At 35.2% G+C, this 21,907-nt stretch overlaps 1 protein-coding gene across 1 annotated transcript; it reads left to right on the top strand.

The window, feature by feature from the left end:
* Positions 1-11,480: 11,480 nt before the first annotated feature.
* Positions 11,481-12,837, top strand: LOC145109880 (zinc transporter 5-like). The gene is made up of 3 exons (XM_079046999.1): positions 11,481-12,080; positions 12,178-12,327; positions 12,532-12,837. The coding sequence occupies exons 1-3, from the start codon at positions 11,481-11,483 to the stop codon at positions 12,835-12,837; spliced, it is 1,056 nt and encodes a 351-aa protein (XP_078903125.1).
* The last annotated feature ends 9,070 nt before the right edge of the window (positions 12,838-21,907 follow it).

The following is a 21,907-nucleotide window of genomic DNA, read 5'->3' as shown; positions in this document are numbered from 1 at the left end:
CTCACCCCACGATTACATCAACGTCTTGTCCCGAGGGCACGACTAAGACATTCTTTCTCATTTACAATTTTGCCCTCCCCGACCTCTGTTTACATTTCTCATACTCTTCTTGAATATTCTCTTAAAATAAAGAAAACGATAATTAAAACAAAAAACTAAAATTAAGCACTAAAATAATAATAATAATAATAATAATAATTATTATTATTATTATTATTATTATTATTATTATTATTATTATTATTATATACCTTAAACAAAAAACCTATAATTAATAACAATAACATATTTAAACAACGTATTAGTTTCGTTTATCACTTACCTAATCTTCTTTTACTCGACTTGTACACAAAACCAAGCCTTCCTTGAAGTGCACCTGTCTCCAACCCTCGATATGTTGTGGCTACAATCCTTTTTGTTCATATAATAAGCCAAACACAATAAATATATTTATATAAGTGTTAATAACAATATTATATAATGCACATTTATTTTATTACCTCTGAATGGCGTTTTTAAGTAAATGACCTACAACCATTAGCACTTTTATGCGAAAGTTTCGCCCTAGTACCTTTAATATTTTCCAACACGTGTCTATATCCCACGGTCAAAAACCATAAATCAATCATGTTATCGCAAGGATCGGCGGACCAGTTAGTCGGTGGATGTCTTCTAGTAATTTCCTCGTCCGCATATCCGCCGACCTTGTCAATATGATTTTTCGGATCATGCTTGAAATCTCTATATGCTCTTTGCATGTTGGTTTGGATTGATGGGTTTTATAGGATACAAAAACTATGTGCTTGCAGAATTTCACTTAACAGTTAAGAGCACATGCAACCTAGAGGATCTATGTCTTTAACACTTTGAATGTAACATGCAGTGAACAACAAAATAACATGAACCCTAACTGAAACCCTAGTATAATCAAAATACAAGAATTAGGGTTACATACCTTTGAATTTGTGTAGAAAAAAAATCACTTCAACCCGTTGTGTTTGTTGGACTTGGAAAGCTAGCACCAAAAGGATGATTCCTCTAATGGCTCACACCCAAAACCAGAAACCCTAAAATGAGGAGGAGAAAGGAGATATGAGGGAAATTTCATTCATATCCTTCTAGGTAATGTCATGAACGAAATTTGAAAGTGAAGGGGTCCTATTTATAGTTTAGGTAACTTTCAGGCAAAACATAATTTGAATTGATTAAATAATAGATTTAATCCTAATTCAAATCTTTTCCTTATCTACTACCAGGAGGCTTCTCGAAACCCTAAAAGAGCTCCCAAAAATGTCCATATGATGGTAGGTCCTATTGTGGACCGTCTTACCAAAGGCGCCCACTTTCTAGCCATTCGAGAGAGTTCTTCGGCTGAGAAGTTGGACGATTTGTATGTGCGCGGGATTGTTGCTCGGCATGGTATTCCAGTCTCCATTGTATCTGATCGAGATATTCGGTTCACATCTTGTTTTTGGCAAAAGTTCCACGAGGAACTGGGTATGAGGTTGCATCTTAGCACTGCATATCATCCGCAAACTGACGGTCATAGTGAGCGGACCATTCAGACACTTGAGGACATGTTGAGGGCCTGTCTTATAGATTTTGGTGGGAGTTAGGACTCCTACCTTCCCTTAGCTGAGTTTTCTTACAACAACAACTATCACTCCAGTATCGGTGCATCGCCTTTTGAGCTTTTTTATGGGAGTAAGTGTCGTACCCCAGTATGTTGGGGAGAGATTAGTCATAGAGTATTGGGAAGGACTGAGGTACTCCGTTAGATCTCCGAGCTCATTCAGTAGATTAGACAGAGGTTGAAGACAACTTAGAGTTGGTAGAAGAGTTATGCCAACAAGCGTCGATCTGAGTTGGAATTTCAGGTCAGTGACATGGTATTACTGAAGGTATCACCCTGGAAGGGTGTAATACGCTTTAGTAAGAGAGGAAAATTGGGGCCCCGGTATATCGGGCCATTTCGGGTGATTGACAGGATTGGCAAGGTGGCGTATAGATTGGATTTGCTTGAGGATCTTAGCCAGATCCACAACACCTTACATGTTTCGCAGCTGTAGAAATGTGTGGCTGATGATTCAATTCCTTTGGATGATGTTCAGGTTGATGATCGCCCGAATTACATTCAGAGACTTGTAGCAATTTTAGAGCGGAAGATGAAGGCCTTGCGCAACAAGGTGGTGTCATTGGTGAAGGTCCAATGGCAGCATCAGAAGGGATCCGAATGGAGATGGGAACTCGAGTCGGAGATGCGGGAGCATTACCCAGAGTTGTTCGCAGCAGCAGACTTCGAGGACGAAGTCTAGTTCAAGTGGAGGAGAATTATAACATTCCGGCGTTGAGGTATTTTCAAATTTAACCCTTAAGTATAAAGACTTATAGTATATAGCCCTTGTGATTGAAAATTTAGCAAATTGGCCCATAGTGGCAGTTTTGTAAATTCTAGGCGGATCTTAGTACGATGGGCGTACATTATGTATGTTAAGCGTACATAAGCGGGTCTTAGTATGCTGGGCGTACATGAGAGATCCTCAAACCCAAATTTTTAGGGTTTGGTCCATATATAAACATCATTAACTCTTCAGTTATCATTCCATCACTAGCCTCCAACCCTCATTTCATCCTTTGCAACCCTAATCTCTTGGGTGTGTTCCTTTGAGCTCAAAAGTATGTGTTTATGGTGCCTTTGAAGCAAGGTGAAGAAAGAAGCATCATCTTGGAAGATCAAGACCTTATAGATCCAGGAACACCTCACGTCGAAGCTCCATTTTAAGGTATAAACTTATGAACTTGATGATTCTATGCATATATCTAAGTTAGCCATGAAGTTTGTGTTCTTTTGGTCCCATTAATTGGGTATTTTAAGTATGAGCTACTCCAATCCATTTAAGATATCCGTTCAGTCATTTTGTGGTGTTTAGAAGCATAAAAATGTAGTCTTGATCATATCTTCCCTTCCATGCATGTGTTATAACTTATAAGACCTTAATGGGTTAAGTGGTTGAGCTTTTTGATGTTAAGCCCTTATTGGTCATGCAAGGCCATAAAGTTGGAAAATTTATGGTCAAAAACGTTATTTGAGACTTGGATCTGACTTTGGACGTTAAGACTTGGTGTATTAAGCTCTTAATGAGAAAAGGGGCTGACGAGGTGCGTACGCTGGGTGTACCAAGAGGTACGCTACGCGTACGTGGTCAAGGTCCTGATTTTGGGTCAAAGGGGAGTACGCCCCGCATACAAATGAGTACGCCCAACATACTCAGTTGGGTTGACTCGGTCGGGTTGACTCAACTGGGTTGACTCGGCTGGTTAGTGGAGTTTGACTTGTTTTGACCCAAAGGATATTTTGAGTAATTTGGTATTAATTTAAGATGGGCTATATTTTGATTATTAAGTTTCGAGCCGAGCCGGTTGTCGGACTAGAGATTTATTCAGCTAGCGTTGAGTCTGAGAGGTGAGCTTTCCTCATTGTACTTGCGGGTCGAAGGCACTAATGACGGCCCGGTAGATTATGTATCCCAGTTAGGATGTTGCCATGCGGTAGTGATCTGTTAAGATTTGTATGTTTATCAGCTAGTTGTTATATGTTTATCTTATATGTATATGTCGACATAGTATGATTGGGTTGAGGTAGTGATGCTTCGTGCGGTAGCCAACAAACCCGGGAGCAAGCCAGACATAAGTTGTGGGCTTTAATAGCAAGTCAGACTTATGTTGTGGGCTCATGAGCAGGCCAGATATGGGATGTGGGCCTGGAAGGCAAGCCAGGCCCATACTGTGGCCTCAAGGGTAATCCAGTATATTAGTTGTGGACCTATTATATGCTGTTATATGTTATGTGTGTTGGAACTTTAGGGGAAATCACTAAGCTTTGGCTTATAGATTTAGTTTATTGTTTCGGGTACTTCAGATGACCATGGCAAGACGAAGGCATGACCGTTCACATCCTTGGGTTTTATGTTGATTGAATTTTGGGAAACTCTGATTTTAAATAATAATTTGGAAACAATGGTTTTGTAAATACTTTATGAGTAAATTGGATGTTTTGAAAAGTTTAAATTTGTTGTGATTTTTTTTGGAATGTTACAGGAGATATGAGGGAAATTTCGTTAATATGCTTAGAGGTAATGTCATGAACGAAACTTGCAAGCCAGTGGGTTCTATTTATAGTTTAGGTAACTTGCAGGAAAACCAAGATTTGAATTGACTAAATAATATGTTTACTCCTAATTCAAAAAATTTCCTTATCTACTACCAGGAGGCTTTTGGAAACACTAAAAGAGATCATTTAATAATTAAATTCACCCTTGCACCTTTAATAAATTCCAATTAATACTGAATTAATTCCAGATTAATTCTGATTAATAATTAATCAATTCTTATTGATTTCACATTAATTCATTAATCATATAAATAAACAAATCAATTATTTAACAATTGATCTCATATTAATTTATTAATCACATAATAAATCAACAAATCGACTATCAATTTCAATTAATATATTAATCATATAATATATTAACAAATTATTTTCTCATAATTTCCAATTAATCTATTAATCATATAATAATATAATAAATTATACTTCTCTCTCCTAATATCATTTATAGTTATTTATAGTCATGAGGGCAACCCAAAATGACTTTTCTTCTAATTACAAGAGTATACCAATTTAGTTATGAGCTTAGACACCTTAATCCAACATGCATACCCGCTCGAACGCTTTCCCACAAATCTATATGCCAAAACCTATCAAGATTAAAATAATTCATGCAAAAAAATATATATTGGATTAGTAAAAGAAATATTTAATAAGTGTAAAATTCAGTACATATAAAAAAAATATTGTATACTTACTTATAACTGAGGATATATAGCATCTTTGTGCTTGACAGGAACATGATGCCAAGATGGATAATACAACGATACCTTTTCTATTACCTTATTTGAGATCAGTCTAACTAACAGTTGTCCGTTATCCCCTATGAATCGTCAGGTCTCCCCGGAGGTATCAACGGCCACAACTAAAAGGTTATTATCGTTATCGTCATACGCTTCAAACATATTTAAGTTCCTTTAAGGCCACACACATTTTTCAGGTTTGCTACATTCATACACAGAATTTGAAATTTAGAAATTTATAACTTTAGAAATATATCCAATACTTAATAATTTCATGTAACTTACAAGATTCGCAACTCGATGGTAAACTGTGTGTGCCCCTGTGTGGAGGTATGTCCCCACCATCTGCTCTATATCCCTCGCGACATGTGCTGACATCTGTTTTACAAATATTATGAACATTCAAAATGTATAATGAACATACTTTAAACAAAACTTATAAGCATAATTTGAAAATTTAACAAATACTATAAGCAATTAGGATATATAATAACCGTAACATACCGTCAAACAGAATCATCACTAGAACAATATACATGTACATCATCATCATCGATGTCATAGTTTTCGTTATTTATTTTTTCATCATTATTTGAAGAGTACGTATCATCACCGTCATCATCATCGTTAATGAAATCTTTATCGTTTATAGTAAGAGTAACATTCCTCCTAGCATCCACACTTGTTTCACCAAATTCACCTAAAGTCGTCTGTATAAGCAAGGTGTCTAAGTCAACAAACAAGGTGAAATCAGTTGATCGAGTGTCGTTCACGACAACATTGATACTTGGATGATCCCAAAGTTTTCGATAATGAACCTCTTCCACAACTCCCCAGTTATTATTTTGAGTAGGATCTTGGAGATAAAACACCTTTTTAGATTGTATGGCTAAGATGTATTTTTGATCATCATACCATGTTTTACCAACATACCATTCATGATTGGTATCTATAACAACCATATTCTTTTTAGTAATTAAAATTACTTTATGTAATGACGCATTAAACCATTTACCACGAAAAAGTACAACTGAGTAACCATGTAAATATTGTAACATTATGATCTCCTCCAGTTGACCAAGAATGGTATACCATCTTATCCTAATGTAACACCACTATTTTGAGTAGTGAGACGGAGAACACGACTATGGATAACAAATGGAACACCATTCACTATGCATGTAGTGTAAGAATATGCATTCAAACGGACCATATGCCAACACTTTAATTCATCAGTATAGTCCAAAGACACACCTTTTTGGAGACGATAAATATGTTGGGTTTTGAGCATACTAACACTCATATGGTGTACATGCAACCCTATAAACCTTGGATCTATGTTTTCTCTATTATACATGCAAATATTAACTATTCCAAGGTTTCATCCTAAGTAGCATATTATGAAGCACCTATACTACAAAGTTCTAGTTAGATGACATACCTTTTGATGTAGCTTGATGTCTTCAAGCTTTAAGAGCTTAGCCCCAATAGCGTGGAAGCCTCACATGGAATCACAAATCACCAAAACACCTTGGAAGAACTTGAGAGAATATGTATGCACACTAAAAATCGGCCCACTCTTATTTTCACACACTTGTGCCAATTTTGTGAGCCAAGGACCCCTTTATATATTATGGAGGATTAGGGTTACATCCATGTAAACCCTAATACCCATGACCTTTCATTTACATAGGATCCATGGGTTAAAAGCTCCATGGACCATCCATGAAAGCTTAGCCCAACCTAAATGAACTTGGCCCATTCCATATATATAAGAGTCCATATTTAATTAGTTCTTTTTGATCACTTAATTAATTCTAAATTAATTCTTGATCAATACTAATTAAATAATATGATTCCATATTAATATATTAGAACTTATAATATATTAATATAAATCATAAATATACTATTCTCAAAAGACTATCCATATAAATTGTGCCGGTGAAGTGCAACCCAAATGGACCATGCCGGGTCGGGTCAAGTACATACCAAATATAGTTATGGACTTAGACATTAATCCAACAGATGCATCTCTCTTTTGACTCCTTTGGCCCACAACATTCTCAACTCGTCCAGCAAAGGCCTCAAGTAAACATCAATGTCCTTTGCGGGTGATCTAGGGCCAGGAATCAACAAAGTTAGCAAGAAAGAAGACTCTTTCATACATATCCATGGTGATGAATTGTAGGTAGTCAATATAACCAGCTAAATACTATAAGTATTATTAAAGATTCCAAATGGATTAAAGCCATCATCAGCTAAACCTAGAGGAACATTTCTAGGTTCTTTGGAAAACTTTAGATATCTCTGATCAAAATCTTGTTGTGACTTCCCATCAACCGGATGACACATCATACCATCCACTAAGTGTCCGGTATTATGCCAACTCATATCTTTAGCTATGAATCTGGAGCAATACATTTTTTGAAGCCTTGTAGTCAAAGGAAAGTACTACAACACTTGTTGTGGTACTTTTTTCCCCTTTGTGGTTGCGTCCACCCATCTAATCGCGTTACAAATCAGGAAATTCCGCATGGAATCATTCTCCTTCCAAAACAAAGCACATTCATATTTTCAAACATGAATGGATTGATATCCTAACCCTATCTTTCTCAACTTCTTTTTAGCTTCATAGTGTGAGGCTCGAATCTTGCTCTTCAGGAAAACAACTCTTATAAAATCTACAAGTTGGTCAAACGAACTATATATCCATTTATTGATCACTTTAATATACAACAACTTTACCAGAAAGTTTAGGGAAGACATCTCACAATCAGGGTATAAATCAGTATTGAGCTCCTCAAACAAAGCATCAAGTTTCGGGTCTATACCTCATCCCTTCTCATCTGTAATTTCTTCATTTGTATTTTGTTCTGCCATAACATCATCAATTACATAAAACATTTCATTAGTTATTGGAGTGTTTATTCTTGGAGTCAAATTGTAGCCTAAATTCGAAGCAACATGTTTCTCACAGTGATGATCCTACGTAGTATATGATTATAGAAACCCATAATCATATGTGTGGGCATAAATCGTAGGAAACAACTATAAATACATATTCACACACCTTTTTCACGAGAAACATACTTTGCCTTCAGAGTTGACATGTTTCTCAGCAATTTCCATAAAGTTTTTAAGACCTTCCAAGATTTTTTGAAACATTCACTTCTCATTAATCCAATTCTTATCGATCATCATTACTGTTTCATTATTAAAACTTACATTGTATACATAGTTATTGAAAGTTAGATTGTATTTTGGCTATAAAACATAAGTTAGAGTTTAAAGTTTACTCCACGAGAAGTAAAAACCAGTCAGAATTGATTGAGTATTCATAAGTATATAAAGAAATATATACCCAAGAAGTAAATATAAGACAGAATGGATAGAGTATTCACAAGGGTAGACTTCTAAACCCACTTTTTAAATACCTTATCTCATATGTGAATGTGTATTGCATGTTTGTTTGAGAAAAATTCGGCATCATTTCCCTTTAGCTCCCAAGTATATAAAGAAATATATACCCTAGGAGCAAAGAGAAAATGACAACCAAATTTTTCTTAAACAAATAATCATACAATACACATTCACATCCTAAATGAGATAAAGTATTAAAAAAAAGTCCCAAAACGAGGACAACCGTAAATTAATTTCTAAATCAATTTCGGGCTGGTATTTCTAGGTTCTTGATGATTATAAAGAAGAGGCTTAAACTAAAAATAAATGATTTATTGTGTTTTCATACTTTTGTTAATAATAGCATCATACTTTTGTTTGTGTTCTATTATAGCATCGTACTTTTAATAGCAACATACTTTTATTGGTTTGTTTTTTATTATTAATATAAAAAGAAATGAAAATAGAATGCTTTAATAAACAAACTAATATAAGTACGTAGCTATTAATAACCTTTGTAGTTAGGTTTTCTTTAATAGCAATGTACTTTTATTAGTTTGTTTATTAAAACATTCTATTTTCACTTCTTTTTTGTTATTGTTTTTTTATAATAACATTGTACTTTAAATAATCAAGTTATTAGACTATACACAATAACATTGTACTTAGCTTTTTTTTCTATTATAAATATAAAAAAGAAATAAAAGTAGAATTCTTTAATAAACAAACTAACAAAATTACGTTGCTATTAATAACCTTTGTAGTTAGGTTCTCTTTAATAGCCGCATACTTTATTAGTTTGTTTATTAGAGCTTTCTATTTTCACTTTCTTTTTTCATATTTATATTATATATAACATCGTCTTTTTGTTTTTTCGATTATAGCATTTTACTTTAAATATTATTTTGATTTTTTCTATTATAACAACTTACTTTTTTTTTCAGTTATAACATTATACTTAAAAAATCATATTACCTAATTAAACAAAAGTCATAATAATTACAATTAAGTCATTAACAATATTAAGCACTGTCAAACCATATATCATAAAAATAAAAACATATTAGGCACTAGCCTATTAAATACTTTACAACACAAACCAATAGCGGCTATTCATTAAGCATTTACTTACACAACAAATTAAGCGCTTATCATGAACATAGAAACACATTAAGCATTTATCAATTAAGCACTAAACAATTATCATGAAGTTAAATAAAATCACTTTAAACACTTATCAATTAAGCACATTATCACTTCATCTTATGTACTCAAAATAGTAAACCTAAACAACTAACATAATTATAGCATTGTACTTTCAATTTTTTTCATTATCAATACATTTTACTTTAAAAAATCTATTCAATTATAGCGGTGTAATTTGACAGATTTTTTTGAATATAATGTCGTATTATGAAAAAATCAAAATACAATGCTATAATATAAAAATGAAAGTACATTGTTATTTTGTGCATTTAACCTCTTAGGTCAAAATTATTTTAAGCTAGAAACATTACTTGTTATTCATGTTGTGGTGCGTAGAATCCAGTGGTGGTTGGTAGTCACCGGAAAAATCCCAAATCAGAAAAAAAAAATTTAAGAAATCAAGAACCTTACCTGATGTAGACGATAAAGGAGACCGGATGGAAGGAGATGGACCTCTTTGGTGGCCTCCGGTGACAACCTTACCGAGAAACAAAGAAAACATAAAATCTTCCATCGAAATCTCAAAATCGAAACCGAAACAAGTGAAATCGGAACGATCGTCGCTGAGAGATCGAGAGAGAAAGCCTTTGGGTTCGACGCTGCTACTGAATCATCGACTGGTATTCTCTCGTTTAGGTTAAACCCTATGTCAACAACAAGTCGTCGGTATAGGTTTAAACAATACTACGTCGTTTTGTATATTTGAAAAATAATAAAAAAAATTAAAAAACTTATTTATGTCAACGACATGTTGTCAGGACAGAGTTCATGCGGATCGCCACATTTTATACCGAGAACATATCGTCGGGATAGCTTTCCCAAAAAACAACCTCTTTTTTATTTTCTGTACCACAAAATATAATTAAATAAATATTATTATTTATGCAACATATATCGACGACATGTCGTCAACATAGGTTTTGAAAAAATACCGTAAATCTTTTTTGTTCCGGCCGAAGCTATGACTACGACAAGTCGTCGGCATAGCTACCCAGGTCAAACAATGTTGGTAAACCATGTACCGACGACTTGTCGTCGGCATAGCCTCATTTTGAGCGACGACTTGTGTCGTCGGCATAGATGTCATCAACAGATGGCACAATTCTTGTAATGTAAAAATTGAACTAATTTGTCTGTCTTAAAAGGACCGATTGATAGTAGTTATGATATTTTGCTTTGGCCAAGAACTAGAAATAGAGTTCGGGCAACTATCATTATTCTTTATTTTTTATCTTTTTTAACAGCAAGAAGAAAATTTTATTGATAAGTGGGTAGTGAGAAAAGTTAGAGTTGCATGCAATTGTTAAATGCAATTCCTTTGAAATTTCTTTTGTTAAGTGTAAGTTTAGTGTATATTTTTAATTTTTGTTAAGGCTACGTTTAATTTTTGTTAGTGTATATTTTGTTAAGTGATAGTAGTTATGATATTTTGCTTTGGCCAAGAACTATAAATAGAGTCCTGGCAGCCCTTCAAATCTCTAAAAAAGTTGCACAACCCATGATTTCTTTTTTCTTGGTCCAGTTGTAAATGGCAAATTTGTTGTGTTGAAGGATTACTTCAGGATGTCGACATTTTGGAAACCTTTCAATTGTTTGTTATCAACGTCAAAAATTTGTTAGATTTCATGCATCTTTTTTGTTCAATTGCGTTATATTTAATAATGTATATTTATATAGATTTCATTTTGTTTTTAAACCAAACTAAATATTATATTTTCCATGCATGGTATAATATTAAAGCCTTAAATGAAAGAAAAAACCTTATATACTTTTCATATTTTATTATAAATAAGTTCCATTAAAAAAATAAATGATTAAATCATTATCAATGTTGCATATATTTATTGTTTATATCAACCATTATGAGGACAAAATTGATCTTTTTACCATATATAATAAGAGCATTGCCAAACTCATTGGAAATTAACTAATTCCGAAAAAAAAAAAAAAAAAATCAAATGGAATTTCAAAAACAAGTATTTGTTGCGTTCTTGCTATCAGCCCTAATAATCACCGTAGCGTCCGCTGATTGTACTTGTGAACTAGAAGAAGTCAACAGCAACAATAGCACAGTTCTCAAGTACAAACTCTTCGCACTTGCTTCCATTCTCATCGCCGGAGGCGTCGGCGTTTCTCTACCCTTTGTCGGCAATATTTTTCCGGCTTTACGCCCTGAGAATGACAGTTTCTTCCTGGTGAAAGCATTTGCCTCAGGCGTCATATTGGCTACCGGTTTTATTCATATACTTCCAGATGCGTTTGAGAATTTGACGTCTCCATGTTTGAAAGAACATCCGTGGGGTGATTTTCCATTCACGGGGTTTGTGGCCATGGTCGCCACCATTGTGACCTTGTTGATCGAGACATCGGCGGCAGCCTACCAACTTAAGGTTCAGACGGAAGCGGCGGCGAAACTGGTCGGAGGTGATGACCAGGATGTAGAAAAGAACAGAGGAAATATGGATGTTCGCATGCATGCAAACCATGGCCATGTTCATGGATTGGTGTTGCCATCAATTAATGACTCCGAAGTTCATCGCTATCGGATTGTTTCCCAGGTTTTAAACTATTACTATTTCATTATTAATTATAATTCTTAATTTTACACTGGTTATCGATCCTGTGTTAAATATGTATTTTATTTTTAAATTTCAGGTGCTGGAATTGGGAATCATTGTTCATTCGGTAATTATAGGATTATCTTTAGGTGCTTCTAAAAACCCAGACACCATAAAACCACTTATTGTTGCCTTATCGTTCCACCAATTCTTCGAAGGACTAGGTCTCGGAGGATGCATCTTTCAGGTGTATATATATTTATGTTTCTTATTAAAATATTCTTTTAAGTATATATATTATTGTATTTGTAATTTTGTTGCAAATTAACCATATTAAGTTTCTTAAAGGAATTTGAAAAAGTTTTTACCTGATTTCTAGTGGTAATGTTGCAACAATATTACGTATATTAGTTTTATTGTGATTAAACCTAATTAATAACATGATGTATAGGCAAGAATCAAGTCACTCGCTGTTACATTAATGGGAGCCTTTTTCACCCTTACTACTCCAAGTGGGATTGTGATCGGACTATTGGTAAGCAACAGGTATAAACAAAACAGTACCACTGCTCTGATCGTGGAAGGCGTATTAAATGCTGCATCTTCAGGAATCTTGATTTATATGGCACTTGTTGACCTTCTTTCTCCGAATTTTAAGAATCCTCGGATGCAAAAGAGCAAGATGCTTCTACTTGGTTCCAATGTTTTTCTTCTTCTTGGTGTCGGCCTCATGTCTCTCCTAGCCAAATGGGCTTGACACTACTACAAAAACAAGCTTCAATGATTGAATACATCCGTCATTAAATAACTTAAATATGTACTCTTAAAGAATTATCTATGATACATATTTCATAGTTTTAGAAGCCTGTAAAAAATATACTTGAAAATGGTTGAGTTGGGCTACTTCATTTACACCAAACCAAGGTCTCTTTTGTGTGGCTTTTCATTTTTTTGGGCTTAAGTTGTGTGTGAGAGAGAGACACACGTAGCTAGGCATGCACAAACCGGATTTTTTTTCAAACCGAACCGGTTCTTTAAACCGGTTCGGTTCACTCCATAGCCAAGGAAAACCGGTTCAGCCTCAAACCGGTTCATTCAATAAATTAATCGAACCTATCTAAACCGGTTATACCGGTTCTATACCGGTTCCAAACCGGTTCACACGATATAAACCGGTTTCAATGACAAAATTCTCGAACGGGTGTAAACCGGTGGTTCGGTTCTCAAACCGGTTCGGTTCACTGTGGACCGGTTCAACCTAAACCGGTTTACCGGTTCTTTGACCGGTTCGGATCTTGAACCGGTTTTTTTGTGCACCACTACACGTAGCTAGGTAGGTGTACAAAAAAATAGGTTGGTTAAAAAGACAATCTATTTTACTATATAGATATCATACTAAATTTTTAAAATATTTTTATTGGTTGAAATTGCATTGTTTTCTGAAAAATTTAGTTATAAATAGTTAATTATAGGTTGACTTTTAGTAAATATGTTCATAAGAAGTCTAAGGGATGTCAATTTAGCAGCATCGAAAAAGAATTAGTAGAAAAAAAAGGATAGGCGAACCTAAAAACCTAAACCATTGATGAATTGAGTGCATGAGTTGTTGATCCAATTATACGAGCATTAGGTTGAACGGTGTAGTGTCGATGACACCACACTTCCAACTCATTGATGTCGACAATTTTGCATTTTTTTTACCATTTTTACAAGAGGTTAGGAGTGGTGTTATTGGCAAAAATAAGGTAAAAAGTGTGTGTGTGAGAGAGAGAGAGAGAGTAGAGAGAGAAATTCATATCCATATTTTGTTCTCCCACTTTGCCATCGGTGAAGGTTTGTCGTTAAAGATTACCACCGACAAAAAAAATGGAGGGTGGTGTTCACCGCCGATAATATGCACCAGATAAGCATACCGTCAGTAAACTATTATGATACCATATAGCCTTAGGATACTCATGTAATTACTATGGTCTCAATTATAACCCACGAAATAGATTCAAAAGGTTTCGATTAAAATAATGAGTTCACTTTATGGTGTTTCGAAGAAGAAATTAACTGTAGCATTGAGCAAGTATGTGTCACAACGATATTTGATTGAAAATTTGTGTTTCAAGATGGAAAATAAGAATGCTCAAGAATGTCATTATATTTAGTGTTGTAAAACTCGGTCAACTCTGACAAGTACTCGGAATCGTCCCCTTACTAAGACGAGTTAAGCCAACTCAGCCAAATAACTCAAAAATCGGTGAAACTTGGACCAAATCGGTCAAACTCGGCCGAGTACTCGGACCAACTCGGTCAAAAAGTCAAAATTGTCTTAAAAAGAGAAAAAAATCTAAAATTCCAAGATTGATATGTATAATACACTTATAATTTATTATTTAATACACACATGTGATTATTACTACATATATATCTTAAAGTTTTAGTAATTATTCACGAAGTGAGATTATTGCGTGTATTTCAGTTTTTGTGTATTCATATATATCTAATTTTGTTGTATATTTCAATCAACTTATGATTTTGAAATATATAATTTCCTTTAAAATATTTTTACATGAATTACCGAATCCGAGTACTCCCAAAATACTCCTGAATAGTCGTTACTCGGAAGTTAGCCGAACGAATACCAAATAACGAGTTTTACAACCTTGATTATATTTTTATATGGAACTCCAGGATATTAGACCATTAAAATTTCCAAATCTCTCAAAAAGGGTTTACGAAATCTAAAGTTACATTAATATTTCAAAAAAGTGTCAAGAAAGTAAATTTGCAAATTTACAAGGCATTATGAAATATATATGGTAATTGGTGATAGGCTGATGGCCATATTAGATTGAATAACTAATTTATGAGGTCAAATGGTTTTGAAACATTAGCATTTCTTTGTGGTTTATAGAAATAGAGTGGGAAACTACTTAAAGATTTCCCAAGCGAAACATTTTTGTGAAGGTGTATGGTTCATACCAAACATATTTTCCCAGTTGCAACTAAACAACAAAAATATAAGTTGTTAGATCCTTTATTCTGGTCATGCTCTAAAGTCTACACGTTGACCACTTCAACACATTTAAAGCAATATCCATTGAAAAGCTAACTAACAACATTCCATAAGTTTATATTCATATTTTTAACCAATCTTTTTTATATATAACACATTTAAAGCAATATCCATTGAAAAGCTAACTAACAACATTCCATATGTTTATATTCATATTTTTAACCAATTTTTTATATATAGTTAATTACATATTTTTGAAAACAACAAATACTTTATATAAGAAAAAAGAGGCATAGCAAGAAGCTATGACAAAAGGAACCAACATAAGTTTTAGTTTTAAGAGAATACAAACTAAAAAGAAAGTAAATCAAACTATAAAAGGAGAACAACTCCATTCCACCCATCTTATGCCTTTATTCCCCCTTATTTGATCCATTCAAATGATTGTGCTATGATGGAATCCGCTGTTTTTGCAGGATTAACCCCTGTTTTATTGAAAACTTTATCATTCCTGGTTAACAAAATATTCCACAAGGTAGAATATAGTATCATATTAGTAATTTCCTTCTTTTTTGGGCAGTTCCCTCCTGGAGCATCAAAGTCAATAACATCACCCACATTCCTGAATTGGGTATTAAGAAACCTGTTGGATTAGTGTCTAAGTCCATAACTATAATTGGTATATACTTGACCCGACCCGGCATGGTCCATTTGGGTTGCATGGCATCGGAACATTTGGGTAGACCTTTTAATGAGAAGAAGATATTTGTGACATATTAATATATTATAAGTTCTAATATATTAATATGAACTCATATTATTTAATTAGTATTGATCAAAAATTAATTTGGAATTAATTTAGTGATCAAAAGAGACTAATTAAATATATGAGGATTGATTGTGTAAATCATTGATTCTTATATATGTGAGCTTGTGATCCATGATTCCTTATGTTGGGTTTAACCCATGTGGTGGTCCATGGATACTCCATGGAGATTAAAACCCATGGAGCATAAGGAATGGGTAAATACATGGGTTACATGGTGTAACCCTAATGTGCACACTATATAAAGACCCCATTGTTGGTGAAATCGGCACTAGTGCATAATATAGAGGGCAAGCCAATTTCTATGAACTCATATCTTCTCATGGTTATTCCAAATGTTCATGGTGTTGTGTGAACCATTTGAGGTGTCACATTTGGGGCACTAGGCTCTTGAGCTCCATGGAATCAAGCACCAATAAAGTAGTTTTTTATATTATATGTACTTTATATTATGCTAGTTAGAACAATACCTTGGAAATTTGATATTTGCATGTATAATAGAGAAAACATAGATCCAAGATATTTAGGGTTGCATGTACACCATAGGAGTGTTAGAATGCTCAAAACCCAACAAAACCCACACCAACGCATTATCCAGTAATATACCTCCTTGGAAAAGTCGCATTCCACCATGAGATGCTTAACAAATTCATTATATTTTCCACACAATTGACAAATTTGGTTTTGGACAGAAATACCCCTATGGTTAAGTTCTTCTATAACCGGGATTCTATTCATTGCCACCCTCCATACAAAACATTTCATGTTTAAAGGGATGAGTTTTGACCAACAGATATGTGGTCCCATATATTGAATAAGTTTAGAGTCCACCAATTTTCGTAATGTACTCACCAGATATATGCTGTATGTGTCAAGATTGGATCGAAAATATATGTTTGTTGTGTGAGAGAAATTCAAAGGTCCAAATAGAGAATAGAATACGTGTAGTTCAGAAATGGCAGCAGCATCACTAAGGTTTGTTTTCCAATTCCAAGCAAAACCACTGTTGCATAAACGATGAATAAGCCGATAATTTTTGACCGGTTCTAGCTGGTACAGAAGTGGGAATCTATTCTGCAACGTGAACTCCCCACACCAAGTATCTTTCCATAATAGAAGTTGAGGATAGAGAGATGGTTCCAGCGAAAACAATCTATTTGGGTCAATGTTCATATTGTTGAGACTCTTTATTGCTTTGGATACATTGCTCCACACACCCACTACACTTCTACTATAGTATAATTTGTAGGTTATGGATGCTTACAATAACTCCTGACCACAGACAATTCGGTTCATTTTTCAAACGTCACCACCATTTTGTTAATAATGCAATATTTTGTGCTTTTAGTGAACCCACACCTAAGCCTCCATCTTTTTTTTCTGTAGTCACTTTTGACCATCCACCCAGTGGATTTTTTGTCTTTTATCTGTTCCTCCCCAAAGAAACCTGCGTCTAAGCTTTTCAAGCCCATCCAAAACTCCTTGTGGTGCCTTGTATAATGAAATATAATATGTTGGAAGACTAAATAACACCGATTTAATTAAATTTAATCATCCCACAAATGACAAGGTGTTTGCCTTCCAATCTAATAATTTCTATTAAAATTTATCAACAATGGGTTTCCAATTATTTTTTGCCAGCATATTAGCTCCAACAGTACACCAAGGTATGAGAAGGGGAAGCAGCTTTTCAAGCAACCTAGGATTTGAGTCATGTCTTGTAATTCATTTTCAGAGGTGCAGATACCAAATAGTCGCAATTGTTGAAAGTTTACCTTGAGTCCGGATGAGATTTCAAAGCATTTGAGAATTCGTGAGAGGTTTTTTATGCTGCCCTTATCCCAATTTCCCGCAAAAATTGCATCGTCTTCATAGAAAAGGCGTGAGATAATCGGCCGGTTATATGGTAGTTTGATCCCCTGGATTAAAGACTTATCACTTGCGTCTTGTATTGCCATGTGGAGACCTTCCATTGCTAAGATAAAAAGGAATGGTGAGAGTATGTCCCCTTGTCTCACTCCCCTCAAGATTTGAAACTCTTCCGTAGGAGTGTCGTTGACCAAAACTGAGGCTCTTGCAATAGAAAGACAACTATGTATCCAAATTCTCTATTTTCTCCCAAAAAACCATTTTCTCCATCACTGAATCTAAATAGCCCCAGTTTATGGAATCAAACGCCTTTTCAAAATCCATCTTGAAGAGAAATGTCACCTTCTTTGCTTTTTTAGCTCATGTAAAGATTTCATTCACACCAATGGTCTGTCAAGGATGTTCTTGTCCTTTACATATGTTGATTGAACTTCGTCTACAACCAATCCAATGACATCTTTCAAACGATTAGCAATTATTTTAGAGATTATTTTGTATAAGCACCCAATCAGCCTTATGGGTCTATAATCTACCAATACAATTGGATCCTTTCCATTTGGGACTAATGTAATGAATGATGAATTACATCCATGAGAGATAGAGCCCGTCTTCTCAAATTTCTTTACATACCGAACTATATTATCTTTCATGACCTACCATTTAGATTTTATAAGTTTGAATGTGTACCCGTCGGCGGCGCCCGGTGCTTTCTCGGAGCTACAACACCATATTGCCGATTTTATTTCTTCAATCAAAATTGGGGACTCGATTTGGGATCTTTGAATTGGATTTAGCTACTTGAACGGTGGGTTGATCAGCTTGGGTATATTGGCCATGTTTCATGGAATTTTTCTTTGAAGTATTCGAAAACCTCCTTCATGATAAGTTTTGGATTAGAGCACCACTCACCGTTTATTGTGATTCCATGAATCCTTTTTTTCCTATTCTTGTTTCTCAACATCCCGTGAAAGAATCTAGTATTCTCATCCCCTTCGCAAATCCATTTAACTTTAGCTTTCTGTTTTACATCAAGTTTGGTAGCATAATCAAGCTCATGAATTTTGTTTTGTGCTTCTCTTTGAAAATTGATCTTTGCTTCTGATAATGATCTAGTTTCCGCCTCCATATCCAAATAATTCACTTCTTCCCTTAATTTTTTTAAGGTTCCACATTCCATTTCAGATTCAAGCCTTCTCTATTTTCTAAGGTTATCTTTGAGATGTTTTAGCTTTGGGATCAAATATTGATCTGGAGCACCATAGACTAGAAAGGTCGTCCAAGCTTTGTCAAAGACTTCATTGAAATCTTTACTGAGCATCCAAGAGATGAAAAATCGAAATGGAGGTGGGCCAAAATCAGCATTATAGGGTTTAAGGATCACCGGGGAATGATCTAAATGCTCATGCGGGAGATTTGTCACTGAAGTTTGAGGTTGCGCTTGAATGAAATTTTGACATACCATAAATCTGTCTAACTTACTTAATTTCATGCCATCCTCGCGTAGGTAAGTATATTTCATACCACCGGTGTTGAATTCATGCAAACCCGAGTCGACAATGAAACGATTGAAATCTGATGTTATATAATGAAAGAAGGAGGAGTTAAAATCACCGAGAAACACCCACATTCCAATTGTCCCTCTTTTTAGCTCTAACAATTCTTCCCAGAGTTTGCGCTTATCAGTTATAGATTATGGTTCGTAAACGTTTACAATGGTGGTAATTCCTGGAATACCCAACCAAGCTCCAGAGGTGACTATGTAATGTCTTGATGTTACAGTCTGTGACTTGCGAAATACCATAGGGTCCCATATACTTATGATACCCCCAGATTATCCTGTTGGATTTACAAAATCACAGTCAAAATTTTCTGAACCCCAACACCCACTTGTATCAATTGTATTGAAATCATTCACCCTTGTTTCTTGGATACCGATAAAGTCCACTATATGAGAGAATTTGAACTTTTTAATCCACTCCACTTTATTCGATTCTCCAACTCCCTTGATGCTGAGAGTCATAAGATTCATTGAGCACCTGTGGGGCCGCCAACACCATCAAATACTACAACCACAACTTCATTTTCTTTAACGATCTAAAATCCCACCTCATTACCAATCCGTACTGCACTATCAATTTCATTCGAAGAGGAGCATCCGTCATGTAAGGAATTGGAGTTGTTGGAATCAGAGATAAAAATTGTTTTGTCAGGTTGATGGAAGAAGACTCGGAGCAGGAAACCACTAGTATTGGGATTGAATTAGTGTTTTCTGGACAGAATCTGAGATAGGAGGGTCAAAAATTCTTCTGGGTGTAATGCCGGAGGAGAGATTGCACACATCTTCCTTCGCTTTCCAAGGGAGTCACCAAATTGAAATTCGGGTAAAGGATCTAGATGATTCGGAGAAATTTTAATTGGGGTGGAGGTTTCCGGATTGATTCCGTAGGCCCAATCCATATTTTTGGCAGCCGGCCCAACCTCACTTGAGTTAACACTTGGTGGGTCGGGTATGGGGCATGGAATTAACATTTCACCGCCTTGGCATGTTTCGGGAATCTCTAATGTATAATTAGGTTCGGGAATTCTAGGAGACAGAACATTTTCCCCAATTAATGTTGAGTTTACCTCCCCGATAATCTCTATCGGCGTCATCGTAGTCGGCACCTGCCTCCCATCAGTCACATGTTTGTCGTCGTCGACTGCCATGAACTCTGATTCATTATTTTAATCAATTTCTCCTTCTTCTAACTTATCCTTCTGTGGATCTTCCTAAGTTTCTGATACACCATCTTCATCAGAGTCCGACTCGTTTTCAGACGTGTTTTCATCGTATTTTTCTCTGATACCATCATCCTCACACAATTAGGGAGTTGTAGTGTTATGAAAGAAAGGATGCCGATTATAATCGTATTCAACTACCCCCACGTGATACGTCTTATTGTTGAAGATGCATACCGTAACGTCGTTTATTCGGGTTAATGTAGAGGTCAGGATGTATGTTGTTCCATAAGAAAGATCAAGATTATGCCAATTCCATCCTTCAACTTGTAGAGTTTTCCCGTATACGTTTGAAATTAGGGTGTAATTCTCCTCAGCCTTGAGAGTTATTGGGACCCCCGTTATTTTTACCCATGCCAGTCTCTCTATGTTTGGATCGTCAAACATTCCTTTTCTCATCCATTTGAACCACCTGGTCCATCTATGTTCTTCAAGAATAAATTTTTGTGCATCTCTGGTAAGGTCAAACCTTAGAATTACTCGCATGCCCCGAGCATAGAAGAGGTTCTGTGAGAACTTGTATTCAACATCCATTAACTTAGGAAGTTCAGTGAGTAGATCGATGTTTAGGACTTCACCAACAAGAATGGATTCACTCTATGCCACCATAGCCGGAACATGCTTGAGAGCTACTGTGGGAGTCACTTGTTTTGGAGCCTTTGGGGCGTAATGACTTGCCCCCATCACATCTGCATAAGTTCTTCCGTCCCTGGTTTCACCCCAACCTTTTTTTTGCAACCGGGTGAGGGGGAAGGGCTACATAGGGTTGGGCATCTCTTCTACTTGTAATCAATCTTCTGTTCCAGTGATCTTGTTTGCCATACATGGAGATGTTCACTTTCAAGATACAATTACCACACCGCACCTTTTGCATAGATCATTCTAATTCTTTTTCACCTTTCACCCCTACAAACTTAACGAAAGCGAAAAACTCATCACCTTTGTTTTTCCTTCCTGGAATGTAGACATCAATAATTTTTCCAAATTCCTTGAAAGTTTCTTTGAGGGTGAGTCTACTTGTTCTTTTTGGGATGCATGATACATAATAGGAGGTTATCCCCTTGAAGGTATTCCCCTGTTTTTTTTTCTCGGACCTCTATCCATCCGTCCTTTGCCACCTCGCGACCATCCAACTTCCGTGGGAGCTCGCTCTCAGTACTGGGTTTAGAGAATCCTCTGATTAACCACAAAGATAAATGAATTGTGTGTATATAGCTAATTACATTAACTTATAAACATGACAACCACAATTATTTGAGGGTAAATAGCACAAAAGACATTAAGTTTACATCAAAATTTTAATTTGACACTTGTTTTTTTTTTCAAAATTGACATTGTGTTTTCCAAAAT

Source organism: Lactuca virosa, chromosome 4 (assembly GCF_052849685.1).
Source record: "Lactuca virosa cultivar CGN04683 chromosome 4, Lactuca_virosa_CGN04683_v6, whole genome shotgun sequence".
NCBI classification, from domain to species: domain Eukaryota; kingdom Viridiplantae; phylum Streptophyta; class Magnoliopsida; order Asterales; family Asteraceae; genus Lactuca; species Lactuca virosa.
This window is presented reverse-complemented; position numbering and strand designations above follow the sequence as displayed.

Excerpts from the sequence above, each read along its gene's own strand:
- LOC145109880 (XM_079046999.1), top strand. The coding sequence starts at position 11,481 with ATGGAATTTCAAAAACAAGTATTTGTTGCGTTCTTGCTATCAGCCCTA. Across the intron at positions 12,081-12,177 it reads GCTATCGGATTGTTTCCCAG|GTGCTGGAATTGGGAATCAT; the intron begins GTTTTAAACTAT and ends TTTAAATTTCAG. Across the intron at positions 12,328-12,531 it reads TCGGAGGATGCATCTTTCAG|GCAAGAATCAAGTCACTCGC; the intron begins GTGTATATATAT and ends CATGATGTATAG.